The sequence below is a fragment of the Salvelinus sp. IW2-2015 genome, linkage group LG3 (assembly GCF_002910315.2).
Source record: "Salvelinus sp. IW2-2015 linkage group LG3, ASM291031v2, whole genome shotgun sequence".
Classification (NCBI taxonomy): domain Eukaryota; kingdom Metazoa; phylum Chordata; class Actinopteri; order Salmoniformes; family Salmonidae; genus Salvelinus; species Salvelinus sp. IW2-2015.
The window spans coordinates 34,933,722-34,950,467 of record NC_036840.1 but is presented as its reverse complement, the minus strand read 5'-3'; the positions used below and the strand labels follow the sequence as shown (position 1 = coordinate 34,950,467).

Genomic DNA, 16,746 nt, shown 5'->3' with positions numbered 1-16,746 from the left:
CAAAAGATTTAAGTGCCTTTGAACAAGGTATGGTAGTAGGTGCCAGGCACACCGGTTTGTGTCAAGAATTGCAATGCTGCTGGGGTTTTCACACTCAACAGTTTCCTGTGTGTATCAAGAATGGTCCACCACCCAAAGGACATCCAGCCAACTTAACACAACTGTGGGAAGCATTGGAGTCCAAGTCGTGCATTCTAAGAACAAGTAAAGTCGAGTTGAGTTTCAAGTTTTTTCAAGTCTTAAGTCAAGATTTGGCAGTGATTACAGCTGTGAGTCTTTCTGGGTAAGTCTCTAAGAGCTTTGCACACCTGGATTGTACAATATCTGCACATTATTATTTGTGAAGTTGGTTGTTGATCATCGCTAGACAGCCATTTCCAGTCTTGCCATAGATTTTCAAGTTGATTGAAGTCAAAACTGTAACTCGGCCACTCAGGAACATTTAAAGTCGTCTTGGTAAGCGACTCCAGTGTATATTTGGCCTCGTGTTTTAGGTCATTGTGCTGCTAAACGGTGAATTTGTCTCCTAGTGTATGTTGGAAGGCAGACTGAACAAGGTTTTCCTCTAGGATTTTGCCTGTGCTTTTATTTATTTTACCACATTTTAGCAGTTTTATTTTAGTGTCTTATTGTAAACAGGATGCATGTTTTGGAATATGTGTTTTCTGTACAGACTTCCTTCTTTACACTCTGTCATTTAGGTTAGTATTCTGTAGTAACTACAATGTTGTTGATCCATCCTCAGTTTTCTCCTATCACAGCCATTAATCTCTGTAACTGTTTTAAAGTCACCATTGGCCTCATGGTGAAATCCCAGAGTGGTTTCCTTCCTTTCCAGCAACAGAGTTAGGAAGGACACCTGTATCATTTGTAGCGACTGGGTGTACTGATACACCATCCAGTGTAGTTAATAACTTCACCATGCTCAAAGGGATATTCAATGTCTGCTTCCCCCATCTACCAATAGGTGCCCTTCTTTGCAAGGCATTGGAAAAACTCCCTAGTCTTTTTTGCGCTATTGGTTAGAGCTTGTAAGTAAACATTTCACTGTAAGGTCAACACCTGTTGTATGCGGCGCACGTGACAAATAAACATTGATTTGATTTGGTTGAATCTGTGTTTGAAATTCACTGCTCGACTAAGGGACCTTCCAGACAATTGTATGTGTGGGGCACAGGTATGAGGTAGTCATAAAAAATCATGTTAAACACTATTATTGCAAACAGAGTGAGTCTATGCAACTTATTATGCGATTTGTTAGGCACATTTTTACTCCTAACGTATTTAGGCTTGCCATAACAAAAGGGTTGAATACTTATCGACTCAAGACATTTCAGCTTTTCATTTTTAATTAATTTGTAAAAAATTCAGAAAACAGAATTCCACTTTGACATTATGGGGTTATTCTGTATAAGCCAGGAACAAAAAAAAAATCAATTTAATCCATTTGATATTCAGCCTGTAACACAACAAAATGTGGAAAAAGTCCAGGGTCTGAATACTTTCTGAAGAACCATAAAGAACCCTTTCTTTTCCAAGTGTTCAATGCTCTCCTACTCTCCTTATTTTCTCACTTTCTCTATAAATGCCATACTCTGAATCAAGCTGATCGTCTGATTCCCCTGACAGGACTTCTCTGCCTACCTGGCCTTCTCCGGGATCGTCCTACACAACGCCCAGCTCTACGAGACGTCCCAGCTGGAAAACCGACGCAATCAGGTTTGTAGCCGTCTGTGGATTTTTAATTCTTTTCAACGTGGTGTGTTGGTGTGTGTGTGTGGGTGGTGTGTGTGTGTTGTGTGTGTGTGTTGTGTTGTGTGTGTGTGGTTGTTGTGTCGGATTGTGTAGGTGTTGGTGTCGTGTGTGGGGTGTGTAACGGGGTTCAGTCCTCTTCGTGCTGACGAGGAGTAGTAGAAAGGATCGGAGTACAATGCGCACGTTGGTTAAGGTCCATAATGATAAGTCATAGTCAAAACGAACACTGAACGAAAATTAACAAAAGTACAAACAACCCGAAACAGTCCCGTATGGTGTAAAAATCACTAAACACAGAATACAACCACCCCACCAAACCACAAAGAAAACAGGCTAACACATAAATTTGGCTCCCAATCAGAGACAAAACGGGACTGGACACCTGCCTCGGGATTGAGAACCATACTAGGCAAACACATTAGAACAATGGACAACCTAGATCTATAACAACATAGAATCCCCACCCACAATCACACCTGACCAAACAAAACACATAGAAACATACAAAAAACAATCTATGGTCAGGGCGTGACAAGAGTGGAATGTGTTAGCATGCTTTCTTGTGAAGTAGATGTGTTCATGTTTTGTGTTATGTGTACGAGTATGTGGGTGTCATGTTCATGTGTTGTGTCTTGTGGTATGAGTATGTGAGGTAGTTGTGTGTGTGTTTGTGTTTGTGTATGAGTATGTGGCGTGTGTGTGCATGTGTTGTGTTTGTGTACAGAAGTAGTTGGGTGTTTCATGTTCATGCGGTCATGTTTCTGCACTGTAAAAAACAAATCTAGTTGTTTCAACTTAAATTATTTATTAAGTAACAGACGGGTTCCACAGCCTTTTTTGGGGGACTTGTGTAGAACCGTATACTTTAATAATTAATTAGTTGAACAAGCTCAGATTTTTTAGTTTTTTAGCAGATGTGTGTGTGTTTTCTTGGTTATACTATGTTCATGTCTCCCCTACAGTGTGCGTTGGACCCTGGCATCCCACGTCTGATCTTGGAAGGCGAAGCAGTCGTCCTGGAGGGTTTAATAGAGACTTCTGTTACGAGGAACGATATAGCAGGATTTACCGTATTTTCATCTCCTTGAACTTATGACAGGCGCCTTAGCGGCTGCAGTGTTCATAAGCCATGTACGGAGACGTTATAGGAGATGAGTTCGCCACGCAATCGCACTTCGCAAAGCAAAAGCATAGAAGAGAACACTGCAACTGCACGCAACCGCACACAACACCCACCACACACCACAACACACATAGCACACACATCGCACACCCCACACACCCACACACACCACACCACACAACACCACACACACACACACACACACACACACACACACACACACACACACCACACCACCACCACACCTACCAACCCACACACACACACACACACACCACACACACACACATACATTACAGACACACAGACACACACACACACACAATACACACACACAGCACACACTCATGCACACAAGCACGCACGTACGCACGCACGCACACACACAGACACACACACACACACACACTCATGCACACAAGCACGCATGCAAGCACACACACACACACTCATGCACGCATGCACACGCAGTCCACCATGACAGTCTCATGGTGAGAGGACAAAGAAAAGACAGGAAAAATGACAGGGATTGAGAAAAGAAAAGAGAAAATGACAGGGATTGGATGAACAGTGAGGCACATTGTGAATAGAATTCCTCAGTGAGAAGAGAAAATGCAGGAATCCCACAGTATTCTATATATAGAACCACAATGAGTATTACTGTATACCTCTTGTGTATTTCTAGCCTTGAATACCTTTTAATGCTTTCTATTCAGTCAGCACATAGACACTCAACAATCTGCAATACTGTTGGTATGAATGATGATTAATAAAAGCAGAGTTCTAAATAATTAGATAGTACCAATCTTTCCAATTCATTTCAGATCGAGGCCTAGGGATTTCACTGAGGCCTACTCTTAGAAAAGAAGGTGCTATCTACAACCTAAAAGTGTTCTTCGGCTGTCCCCATAGGATAACTCATTGAAGTACCCTTTTTGGTTCCAGGTAGAACTCTTTGGGGTTCCAGGTAGAACCCTTTCAACAGAGCTTCCTACATGGAACCCCAAAAGGTTCTACCTGGAACCAAAAAAGGGTTCCACCTGGAATCAAAAAGGGTTCTCCTATGGGGACAGCCGAATAACCCTTTTGGAACCCTTTTTTCTAAGGATGGTATGGAATCTTCAACACAGATTTTGGACTGAGCTCGACCACCTTCGTAGGACAATTTAACAGATGTATATTTTGAGTTGAACTGTCCCTGACACCATCCATTCTCAGCATTTATTAGTTGAGCACTGAACCATTGTAATAGTGAAAAATGAATAGCTGTATTGCAGAGGTGGGACCAAGTCACTATTATTTTAGTCACAAGCAAGTCTCAAGTCACACAGTTCGAGTCTCAAGTTGAGTCCCAAGTAGAATGGGTCGAGTCTTGAGTCAAGTCCAAGTCGTGCATTCTAAGAGCATTAAGTCCAAGTCGTGCATTATTCTAAGAGCATTAAAGTCCAAGTCGTGCATTCTAAAGAGCATTAAGTCCAAGTCGTGCATTCTAAGAGCATCAAGTCCAAGTCGTGCATTCTAGAGCATTAAGTCCAAGTCGTTGCATTCTAAGAGCATTAAGTCCAAGTCGTGCATTCTAAGAGCATTAAGTCCAAGTCGTGCATTCTAAGAGCATTAAGTCAAGTCGTGGCATTCTAGAGCATTAAGTCCAAGTCCGTGCATTCTAAGAGCATCAAGTCCAAGTCGTGCATTCTAAGAGCTTCAAGTCCAAGTCGTGCATTCTAAGAGCATTAAGTCCAAGTCGTGCATTCTAAGAGCAATTAAGTCCCAAGTCGTGCATTCTAAAGAGCATAAGTCCAAGTCGTGTCATTCTAAGAGCATCAAGTCCAAGTCGTGCATTCTAAGAGCATCAAGTCAAGTCGTGCAGTCTAGAGCATAAGTCCAAGTCGTGCATTCTAAGAGCATCAAGTCCAAGTCGGTGCATTCTAAGAGCATAAGTCAAGTCGTGCATTCTAAGAGGATCAAGTCCAAGTCGTGCATTCTAAGAGCATCAATGTCAGTCGTGCATTCTTAAGAGCAATCAAGTCCAAGTCGTGCATTCTAAGAACATTAAGTCCAAGTTGTGCATTCTAAGAGCATTAAGTTCAAGTCGTCTGACATCTCCTAAGAGCATTAAGTCCAAGTCGTGCATTCTAAGAACAATTAAGTCCAGTCGTGCATTCTGAGCATTAAGTCAAGTCGTGCATTCTAAGAACATTAAAGTCCAAGTTCGTTGCATTCTAAGAGCTTAAGTTCAAGTCGTGCATCTAAGAACATTAAGTCCAAGTCGTGCATTCTAAGAGCATCAAGTCCAAGTCGTGCATCTAAGAACATAAGTCAAGTTGTGCATTCTAAAGCATTAAGTCAAGTCGTGCATTCTAAGAGCATTAAGTCCAAGTCGTGCATTCTAAGAGCATTAAGTCCAAGTCGTGCATTCTAAGAGCATCAAGTCCAAGTCGTGCATTCTAAGAGCATTAAGTCCAAGTCGTGCATTCTAAGAGCATCAAGTCCAAGTCGTGCATTCTAAGAGCATCAAGTCCAAGTCGTGCATTCTAAGAGCATCAAGTCCAAGTCGTGCATTCTAAGAGCATTAAGTCAAGTCGTGCATTCTAAGAGCATTAAGTCCAAGTCGTGCATTCTAAGAGCATTAAGTCCAAGTCGTGCATTCTAAGAGCATCAAGTCCAAGTCGTGCATTCTAAGAGCATTAAGTCCAAGTCGTGCATTCTAAGAGCATTAAGTCCAAGTCGTGCATTCTAAGAGCATCAAGTCCAAGTCGTGCATTCTAAGAACATAAAGCCAAGTCGTGCATTCTAGAGCATTAAGTCCAAGTCGTGCATTCTAAGAGCATTAAGTCCAAGTCGTGCATTCTAAGAGCATTAAGTCCAAGTCGTGCATGTCTAAAGCAAGTCAAGTCGAGTCATGCATTCTAAGAACAAGTCAAGTCGAGTCATGCATTCTAAGAACAAGTCAAGTCGAGTCATGCATTCTAAGAACAAATCAAGTCGAGTCATGCATTCTAAGAACAAGTCAAGTCGAGTCATGCATTTTTTCAAGTCAAGCCTCAAGTCAAGTAAAGAAAATCTATTCATGAAATTACTTGTTCAACTACAAATCTTTATGACATTCAAATGAGTCACGTATAATTGATCTTTAGATGTTTTTGTCTGTGAAGTCAGATTTTTTAAAGTACATTTTAATCTGCAGTCCAAGTACAAAGCCTGAACAAATACAGACGGACCAATCAGAACACGTCTCCCTCTAAGTATGGTCTAGGCTAGTCTAGCCAGCAATAATGGCACTCAAGCTAAAAAAACAACACTCAGAAATCTTAAAGTACATTATGTTGTCACATTGTTGTTCAGCGATGACAGTAATTCGTCTGAGGATCATAATACATGTCTTAATGTATTTGAAGATGTGTTCTGACTCTATCTTAGTAAAATAGTGTTATTATATCATTTATGTATTCAAATAGCTACAGTCTTCATAAAAACTGAACATGTCTAATTCAGTAGTGTCAGACAGAACCTTATGGCTGAACCCAGATTGACATTTCAGAGCCATAAGGGTCATAAGGTTCATAAGGGTTATAAGGTTCACACCCCCTCTGTACTTTAAGTGCCTTTAAAGTGAGGACTTTAATGGGTTATGAAAGAAGAATTCACAACAAAACAGTTCTGAGATCTGGGATGTGAAAACGTTGATGCTCGAGATCTCAGAACTATGCTTTGCGCAGATAGAACCATCTGGTCCCAAGGTCACAAAATCTTTGTCTATTTATTGAGGCTACCAGACAGCCCTTTTCATCATTTTGTCTACAACACATTTTATAATAATTAATTTGAACAACAAATTCCCGAATGCAAGCTTCGTAAGTACATTTTGACATACCAAAGGACCAGTAGGTCTATGCTAGTAATTGTTGCTTGATGCCTCATTGCTGTTTGCAAAGTAAACAGTTCATATTCTTGTTCACCAATTCTTTTGGAGCTGCATATTTATTGATGGGAATCTTCTCTCCCTACAATTTGACATTTGCACTGCACCCAGTCCTATACTGTAGTTGTAGGCCTACACCAAATCAGCAATCTGTTCGCTAGCTCAGTGGTTCTCAACATGTTCTCAACAAAAAAGGAGTGATTCAAACCTTGCAACCCCCTGTGCATGCACATGCACACACACAGGGCAAACACGTGTGCACAATCGCTGCGCAAATGTAGCCTGTCATTACAGCCATAAACGGTGATGAATTTTCAAAACGCAAGATACAGAAATGAACTGCGTTTTACACCTGCATTTTGAGCTAAAAGTCATTCATGTTAGCAGTCAATATCAACTAGGGATATCATGTCACATTGTCAAGCAGGATTATACGGCCAACTTGTATGTGGAGTTTGCAGGATCGGATGGAAAGCATGATCTGTCTGTAGCCTTCTTCTTCGTCACAAATATCGCAATTTATTCGCCTGAATATGTTACATCTTCATCCCATAAGTATTGAAGGTAGTGCGATGTTACATCTTTAGACATATTGCCAGTACCACCACTGAGGTATATAATTATAACCCTCCCAAACTAGGCCTATGTGAAATATGAAAACGATCAATGAAATCATCGGTCATTGTCATCAAGGATCTCTTTATACTTTGCTCCGTTCATCTTTCCCTCGATCCTGACTAGTCTCCCAGTCCCTGCTGCTGAAAAATATCCCCACAGCATGATGCTTCCATCACCATGCTTCACCGTAGGGATGGTGCCAGGTTTCCTCCAGACGTGACACTTTGCATTCAGACCAAAGAGTTCAATCTTGGTTTCATCAGACCAGAGAATCTTGTTTCTCATGATCTGAGAGTCCTTTAGGTGCCTTTTGTCAAACTCCAAGTGGGCTGTCATGTGCTTTTTACTGAGGAGTGGCTTTCTTCTGGCCACTCTACCATCAAGGCCTGATTGGTGAAGTGCTGCAGAGATGTTTGTCCTTCTGGAAGGTTCTCCCATCTCCACAGAGGTACTCTGTAGTTCTGTCAGAGAGACCATTGGGTTCTTGGTCACCTCTCTGACCAAGGCCCTTCTCCCTCGTTTGCTCAGGTGTTTCTGTTTTTAAAATTTGTAATACATTTGCAAACATTTCTAAAAACCTGTTTTTGCTTTATCCTTATGCGGTATTGTTTGTAGATTGATGAGGGGAAAAAAGGAATCCATTTCAGAATAAGGCTGTAACGTAACAAAATGTGGAAAAAGCCAAGGGGTCTGAATACTTTCCGAATGCACTGTATGTGTACATACAGTATATATCTGAATGTACATACAGTATATATCTGAATACACAATTACTGATGTATTTATTCCTCGTGTTATTATTTTTCTACACTTCTATGAATTGTAATTTCTACTTTTATCTAGGGCGAGGAGTGTGATGTATTGCAGTGAGTAAGGAGAGGAGAATACTAGACGCTAAGACCAGACGTCTCCATGAAATTCTCTTGTGTTGTGTTGTAGACTTCTCTGTGAGGGAGAAAAGGATGGAGTTGACTATAGAGAGCTGAAAGCTTTTCTGTACAAGGCTGCAATTTGGATTGAAAGTTGTTTTGGCAAAATGAGTCACCTTCACAATCAGGAGAGGAGAAAGGGCCTCTTCTAATGCCACTGAAGTAAGAGTGGCACTCTGGTCAAAGGGAATCAATCACGATCCGCCCCCTGTCTGTCTGTCTGTCTGTCTGTCTGTCTGTCTGTCTGTCTGTCTGTCTGTGTGTGTGTCTGTGCATGCATGTGCGCGTGCACTCGTGCATTTGTGTGCACGCAAGCATACAAATGTGTGTGTAGGTGTGTGTACTTGTCCTGCAGACATGTGTTTGGGTGCGTATGTGTCAGTGAGACAAACATCTCCACAGCACACTGTGGCCAAGACTCGACCTCCATCATATTTACCAAGCACCTGAACCTGTAACGGCAGCCTTCCCTCTCTTCACTAGAAGAGGGGGTGAAACAGGGATCGGACCAACACGCAGCGTAGCCAGTGCTCAACATGTTTAATTAAACGAAAACAGTGAACACTTACAACGAACAAAATAACCAAATGTGGCAAACCGAAACAGTCCTATCTGGTGCAGAACACAAACACAGAGACAGGAAACAACCACCCACAATTCCCAACACAAAACAAGCCACCTATATATGATTCTCAATCAGGGACAACGATTGACAGCTGCCTCTGATTGAGAACCATATTAGGCTGGACACAGAAACAGACYAACTAGACACACAACATAGAATTCCCACCCAGCTCACGTCCTGACCAACACTAAACAAGCAAAACACATAAGAACTCTGGTCAGGACGTTACAGAACCATCCATGTTCCACAGTAGTTAGAAACAGACCCCCACTTTATTACCGTTCCACTGACATCTAGCAGGCCGTTGTTATAGAAAGATATGAGTCTGTGGTTAACATCTCACAGGCAGTTATAGAAAGATATGACTCTGTGGTTAACATCTCACAGGCGGTTGTTATAGAAAGATATGAGTCTGTGGTTAACAGCTCACAGGCGGTTGTTATAGAAAGATATGAGTCTGTNCAGGCGGTTGTTATAGAAAGATATGAGTCTGTGGTTAACAGCTCACAGGCGGTTGTTATAGAAAGATATGAGTCTGTGGTTAACATCTCACAGGCAGTTGGTATAGAAATATATGAGTCTGTGGTTAACAACAGACATATTTCCTAAGTCCATGTGTTTTGGCTGAAATGCTGATGTCCAACAACAGTAAATATGAATAGCATAGACAGCGTGTCCTTCATGAGATGTTATGTGGTTGTTTGAGGTCGAGCTAGGGCACTGACCCAAGTGGTAAAGCTTATTGCTGGTCAAAGATTAGAGCTTGGGCCATAGGGGTTGTTTTTTCACTGTAGCTTAATTAGTACTGCGGCAACTGGCCTCGGCTCAAATAGGGAGCCATCCAGGTGACTGTGTGTGTGTGTGTTTCTCGTTGCCAGGCCAGCTGGTTCTTCTCTCGCTCGCTCGCTCGCTCGCTCGCTGTCTTTCTTTTTTACTTTTTTTTAAAGGTATTTTCTTAAAACTGCATTGTTGGCTAAGGGCTTGTAAAGTAAGCATTTTCACTGTAAGGTCTACACCTGTTGTATTCAGCGCATATGACAAATTAGATTTGATCTCCCTCTACAAGCTAAGTCCAGGAAAATGACAAAGCTAGCGTTAAACAAGCCTCCGAATCATTTGTCAAGTTAGAGCTATGAAATCTCGTTAACTGAATGAACAGGGATGCTTCTGTTCCTCTCTGTTCCTTTCTGGGACGTTGTACACATTATCCACTGAGCCGTAAAAGTGGCGACGGGATATCTGATAGACTCTGACATTTGGTTCGCCGACGGGAAGTCCGCATGCTCTCCTGCCGTTAAAACTCTCATCACATTGTTGTTTTGGGTCAGACGCTGACTTGAATCCAACAGAGAGGTGTATCAGATGTGATATAACCAAACAGGCCAGACAAGGAGACTGGGATTCGTTTAGCTAACATGGACCTTTATAAACAACCTGGATTAGTTATTACACTAAACAATCGCAGGCATGGCATGTCTCGTTAAAAGGCCCTTGTGCTGCTACTATAATAATCCAGCCAAACACCACTGACATAGGGGGATGTATATACCCCTACAACGTTTTTAAAAAGTTAACCCTATGGGATTTAATGCAAACTTTCCCTGACAGGCTAAAGCTTGACAGAGATATTCTGTATGTTTAACACGAGACCCATTCAGACTTAACTCAGATTGAGTTGTATGACACCCCGTGATAGAAAGTGAGGTAGATTATTTATTTGTTTACATTTTTGAACACAACTTCCCCCACTCTCATGTAGTTGACTTACTCAGGATCAGAACATCCTGCCTCACCCTCTCGGCTCTTAAAAATGGAAAAAGGATACTTTGCGAGAGGGAGAGCGCAGGTTGAAAACAAGTCCCTATAAGGGGGTAACCGTGAGTCAGGGAATGCTGAAATAAACTCAGTTTCTGGCCAGGCCTGAAATATATAAACTTCCCTCTCTCCGTTGGGAGTGGGGAGAGAGAGGTTTGTACGGACGGTGGTGCCTCAGTTATTACTGGTTGGTCTCGGGGGTTCATAGGGTTGCAAAGGGCCGGAAAACCCCTTTGAAAACGTTTTGGTAAATTTGCAGCATTTTTTCGGAAATTTTCCATGGGATGTTAAGCCTGGGAATTTTGGGAATTTTGCTTAAGTTCATCAAAAAAGTTTGATTATAACAGTGAACCTTTTTTGTGGGATACACATAAGGCAATTCTAGGTCTTGTGGCATATTTTTGTTAAACTATCCCCAATTCAATGGAATTGCAACCCTCTACATGCACAGTGCATTTTTCCATCATGTGCAGTGCACTCTTCCATCACATGTACAGCTGAGTCTCAAGAGCCAAGGAAATGGTTAAGGCTCATGTGAAGGGTCGTCAAGTTATAGCAGCAATCTACCTCACCAAGCAAAATGAAGAGGAAGAGCACCACATAGAAGCTTCCCAGCAACCCCCGTTGGGATGGTGAGGTCATCATGTTTGACAGTCTCCTGGAGGGGAAGGTGTCTCCAAGAAATGGCCATATCACAATCTGCCGATAAGGACAGCCCCATCAAGAGGATCCTCCTGGATTATTTATTTCGGGAGAGAGTGGTAAGCAGCCTGAAACTCCTGAAACCTATAATATTCGCCATTGCACGGACTGATGGAGACAATGCCATCCTGTCTGATGTTCGGACTCTGCTTGCAGATGTAAGAGAAGAAATCTGTACTGCCCACTTTACTGTTACTCCAAGCAGAGGAAACTGCAGTTCTGAAATACATCAAAATGCGTGGAGACTTCTGCCTGAAGCCCATACACGCTGCAATGTGGCAGTGGTGCCAACATATCTCATCAGCCACCTGGTGGAAGGGACTTTGGATCTGAGGCTCTTTCTCCCTGTTGCCTCCATCCTCCTCCAAATCCCACCAACATCAGCCATCTCAGAGTGCAACTGGTCCTTGTTTGGAAACACACACACCAAAGCACACAACAGGCTGACCAATACAAGGGTTGAAAAATTGGTGGCCATCAAGGCAAATTTGAGTCTTTTTGAGCCTGACAACCATCCACAACAAGGTTGGAAAGTGACAGTGAAGATGAGGCCTCAGAGTCTGATGTTCAAGAGGTGGACATTGAGGAGGTCCAGGGAGAAGACATGGAAGCCTGAGAGGAAGACAACCAAAACTTTAGTTTCTAGACTATTATCATTTTACTGATGTATGTTGAAAATGTTTTTGGGAGATGCGATGGATCATTGGGGATCATTCAATATTCCCTTTCTTTTGTTGTTCAGTGAAATCATCCCATGTGAAGAGTCAACTAATTTAATTAAAGTGTAATTCTTAACTAAATCGTTTTTTTAAATTTCTATTGGAAGGATTTAATAATTTGCAATTATGTCTACTTATGATAAGGTAAAAGGTGTATGTTTCTGTCTCCATATGATATGGTAAATATATCCAATGCAAAAAACATCTACATTTAAATGGTATTTGCCGGCAAACCGCGCAAATATATCTTCCAAACACCGGCTTCGAGGGCATTATCACTTTTATGTAATGGGTTACCAACATATTCAAATAATGATTGACATATTTTAATTAAAAACTTTATTTTAATTAATTTATTCATACTATTTCAGCCATCCACAAGATATAGTCCCGACACAAATCTAGGGTTGCTACCCAAGCCTGCTGGTCGTTCGTTCTATCGGTTTGGTTGCCATACTGGCTGGCCAACTACGGCTAATTTACAGTCACGTCTCTCTCGTCCCGACTTCCGACACGTTCATTACTACGGGACAGCTGGAGGTCGAATTTGAATATTGAAACGATGTTGCAAATGTCAGAGAGACAGACAGCAAGGTTTATACACATCTCCACTGTTGAAAACTAAATGTTAGTCGAAAAGAAATGTGAGATAAGGTCTAGATTCTTTTTATAGTGGAGATCAAGTTTATAAATTGCCTGGCTGGGCTGATGAGACAGTGGATTGCGCAGTCAGATGGTACAGAGTAAATAGGCATTTTAACATCATCGATTTAGCCGGTGTTAACTTGTGGAATAGACACTGGCTGGAATGCGGTTTTAACCAATCAGCATTCAGGAATAGACACACCCGTTGTATGAACACTCACACGTCATAATGCACACTCTCTCTGAAGTCAACATTAACTTACATGAGGGCCCATGCAAACCTGACGAGTACAGACGCAGACACACACACAGACCAACAAGATCTCATAGTTTCCCTTTGAAATTTCGACGTATTATCCACAAATGTCTATTTTTGGCGCATTAATTCAGCGCGGTTGCATGGTCAAAACAGAAACAATGCAGAGGTTAACAGTTGAGTCATTCATCCCGAGTGGTTAAAGTTAGGGCTATGGTTTGGGTTTAATATTTAAAAACGACATGCTGCTACCTTCAGGTATCATCATTATGCTTAGTATTCTCACGGCTTGCACAAACACACACACACTTTTCTCTCTTCCTCTCTCTCTTTATCTCTTCCTCTCTCTCTGTATATCTCCCTCTCTCTCTGTATCTCTCCCTCTCTCTCTGTATCTCTCCCTCTCTCTCTGTATCTCTCCCTCTCTCTTTATCTCTCCCTCTCTTTTCCGCTCTTTCCCTCACTTTCTCTCTCTCTCCCTCTCTGTCTCTCTCCCRCTGTCTCTTTCCCTATCGCTCCTTCTCTCTCCTCTCTCTCTCTCGCTCTCTCTATCCCCCCTTTGAGGTCTATGCTATGCTGAGTTTGTGTGTACTGTCACTGGAGACTAATAGCATTAGCTAGGCCACATCACCCGCTGGGCTGGCATGTCTCTCTCTCTCTCTCCTCTCCCTCATTTTTGCTGGGCTGGCATGTCTCTCTCCCTTCGTCTCCCTTCGTAGTCAGTAATGGCTGCCATAAGGTAAATAACCGTTGTGGTGGTTGTATGTTCCAGAACTCTTTCTCCAGCGTGTTTCACATGGAATATGAGGACCTGGGAGAGGCCATGGACACCCCCAAAAGGTAAGACGGTAACCTCTAACTGTTAAACATGGCTAATTTGAAACTGGTTGTCTAATATAACAAATATGGCTGCCATGTATCTAGACATAGTTGGTGGATGGGATGAGGTACTACCCCAATACAATGTGAATGGCTTTCAATTTGAGAATTACTAATTGACAATCATTATTTACAATCATGATTATGATTTAAACTTGGTAGTATAAATGGACTGCGTATTCGTAAGATTTGAGGGATTGTGTTTGTAGGCCTATGAAGGTGGGGTGGGGAGGGGGGCAGAGAAAGAGAGAGTCCTCCAGCAATGAACTTTGTGTATGGTCAGGAGTTTTTCCAGGTGAAAGGTCATGTGGTCAGGAAAAGCTCCTGACCCCAACTATGATGTTTAGTCAAGACCTCTCTGACTTTAATAACAGAGTTGACTCTAGTTTGAAGAAAATTCCTACATCATCCCCCTTTGGCGAGAGCCACAACATCGGATCCGGAGCTACGGCCCTACCCCTATTAAAGGACCCTGATATAAAAACTCTTCTACGAACCCCTTTTAAGACACATTTGACAGCTCCTCCATCACAATCTGTTTTCGGAGCAATCTATCACATTGAAAGGCGATTTTTCTTTCCCTTTTGGAAGGTTTTCAGAGATGGCCTAACAAGCACAGGCCAAGGGCCCAGCCGAGAGCTACGGACTTGCTATGCTGCCTGACTGGCTATGTTGGGTGCCCACGTGGGCAGCTAAGCTTCATGTCTTAATAAGTAATAGGGAGGTCTGTCAGGAGATGGCAAGTCAAGTTCCTTCCTTCAACTTCATGCCCTTTTTTTCAGAAGCTGTCCAAGATCAGGGTCTAATGACTTGGAACTCAACTGAATTCAACGCAATTGAACTCAATTTAGGTTAACAGAGATTTGTCTTCTATTTATCTAAACCATTCTTGGTAGCAAGAATAAAATGGCTGTACTATGTACTAAGTACTAATAAATAAATACTAATAAATAAATACTAAATAAATACTAATACATTTATATTAAATAAATACTAATACATTTATATTAAATAAATACTAATACATTATTGTTGCTGACAAGATGGAATCAGAAATTGTCCGTCTTTTCTGCCTTGTAGTAGGCTGTTAATGGACAGTGTGGCATTTGAACTAAAGATCACCTGAAGGTTATGGTTTCGTACGGATTGGGTTCAGACCACACAAGCTGCTGCTCACAGTACATCACCAACTACCAACATCCCAAAAATCTTAACCTGGGGTGAGCTTATCAGATCTATTTAACTGGGGAGGAAAGACAGACAGAGAGGGTGAATGAGACGGGGAACGAGATGGAGGAGGAGATGAGATGGAGAATGAGAGTGGTTGACTACTCGTCCTCTGACAGGGGAAAATAAATAAGCCTTACATAAACATTTGGAGGGGAGGTGAATCCATCGCCCTGATCCTGGGGGGTGATTTGTTCTCATACGTCTCGGAGCCCGCCAGGCATCGGAGCATCTACTGTTCACCTCAGTCTTTATCTATCGCCACCTCACACACTCTCCTCTCACAGCCATTAGGATTGAATGTGGGGGGGAGTGTGTGTGTGATATGTGTGTGTGTGTTGTGTGTGTGTGTGTGTGTGTGTGTGTGTGTTGTGTGTGTGTGTGTGTGTGTGTGTGTGTGTGTGTGTGTGTGTGTGTGTGTGTGTATGTGTGGTGTGTGTGTGTGTGTGTGTGTGTGTGTGTGTGTGTGTGTGTGCGTGTGCGTGTGTGTGTGTGTGTCAGTCTGCCTACTTGTCTGAGAGAGTGTGTTCTACAGACTACAGAGAAATGGGGAGAGACAGAAGGAGAGAGCTTGCTCCCAGGCAAGACTTAGAGACAAAGAAACTGAGACATCCAGGAGGACAGAAGTGAAATGAAACAGACGCTCCCCCCCCCCCCCACCCCCCCATTGTGTCTCGTTCTTTTACATTCTGGCTTGGCGGACCCAAACACTTTCTACTCTGTTTCCATCTGCTAATGGGTCAAGTAGGTTGTTCTGTGTATACTGTAGGACTACTCCTGCCTGGGGAGCCAGTCATTTGTAGCCTTCTGCGTGGGCCCAGGGGATACACTAATAGCAGGATGTTAGCTTTGACTCAGTGGTGGGAGATGTTTTACAGCAGGCGCACGTACGCCCCCCCCCCCCCCCCCACAACACACACACACACACCATATTAACACAGTTTACTTGCCAGGTTCAGCGTTGATGAGAAACACCTGTGACAGTTAGCCCAAAGACTGAATGTCCAAGGACTCTTTTTAGATGAGGACAGAACAGCACAGCTTCTCTGCTTTACTCTTTGTTCTGTTCCGGAATGTTCTTGTGGAGGTGGAATCCAGCCCCTGGTGTTAACCTGTGATCCCGTTTCTCTCACACACACACGCACACACACACGCACGCACCACACTGTCCTGTTCCAGTACCATTCAAGCCAATTCCATCACATTCTCCAGCTGCTCAGTCTCTCTCATCAGTTTCTATTACCATCTAATCATATCTAGTCTAGATAAAGGAGAGCTCGGATGTGAGAGTTTTAATGATGACCAACCCACCCACCCACGCACTCACTCACTCACCCATGCACTCACCCACTCACTCACTCACCCACCCACCCACCCATTCACCCACCCACCCATTCACTCACTCACTCACTCACTCATTCATGACCACATTGGCACGATGGGCCAATGCACCTTTGCTATTTAATACTAATTAATTACTAAATAATTAATTTCTTTCAATTTAATTCAATGTATAATTGCATGATTTTCAAGT

The 16,746-nt window shown here is 42.6% G+C and overlaps 1 protein-coding gene across 1 annotated transcript in view; it reads left to right on the top strand.

Annotated features, from left to right (window-relative positions):
- pde5ab (phosphodiesterase 5A, cGMP-specific, b) overlaps positions 1-16,746 on the top strand; it is a 76,599-nt gene that overhangs the window by 33,106 nt on the left and 26,747 nt on the right. Inside the window, exons 6-8 of the mRNA XM_070449645.1 lie at positions 1,630-1,719; positions 8,355-8,362; positions 13,710-13,946. Coding sequence (XP_070305746.1) covers positions 1,630-1,719; positions 8,355-8,362; positions 13,710-13,946 — 335 coding nt within the window. The remainder of the gene's footprint in view (positions 1-1,629; positions 1,720-8,354; positions 8,363-13,709; positions 13,947-16,746) is intronic.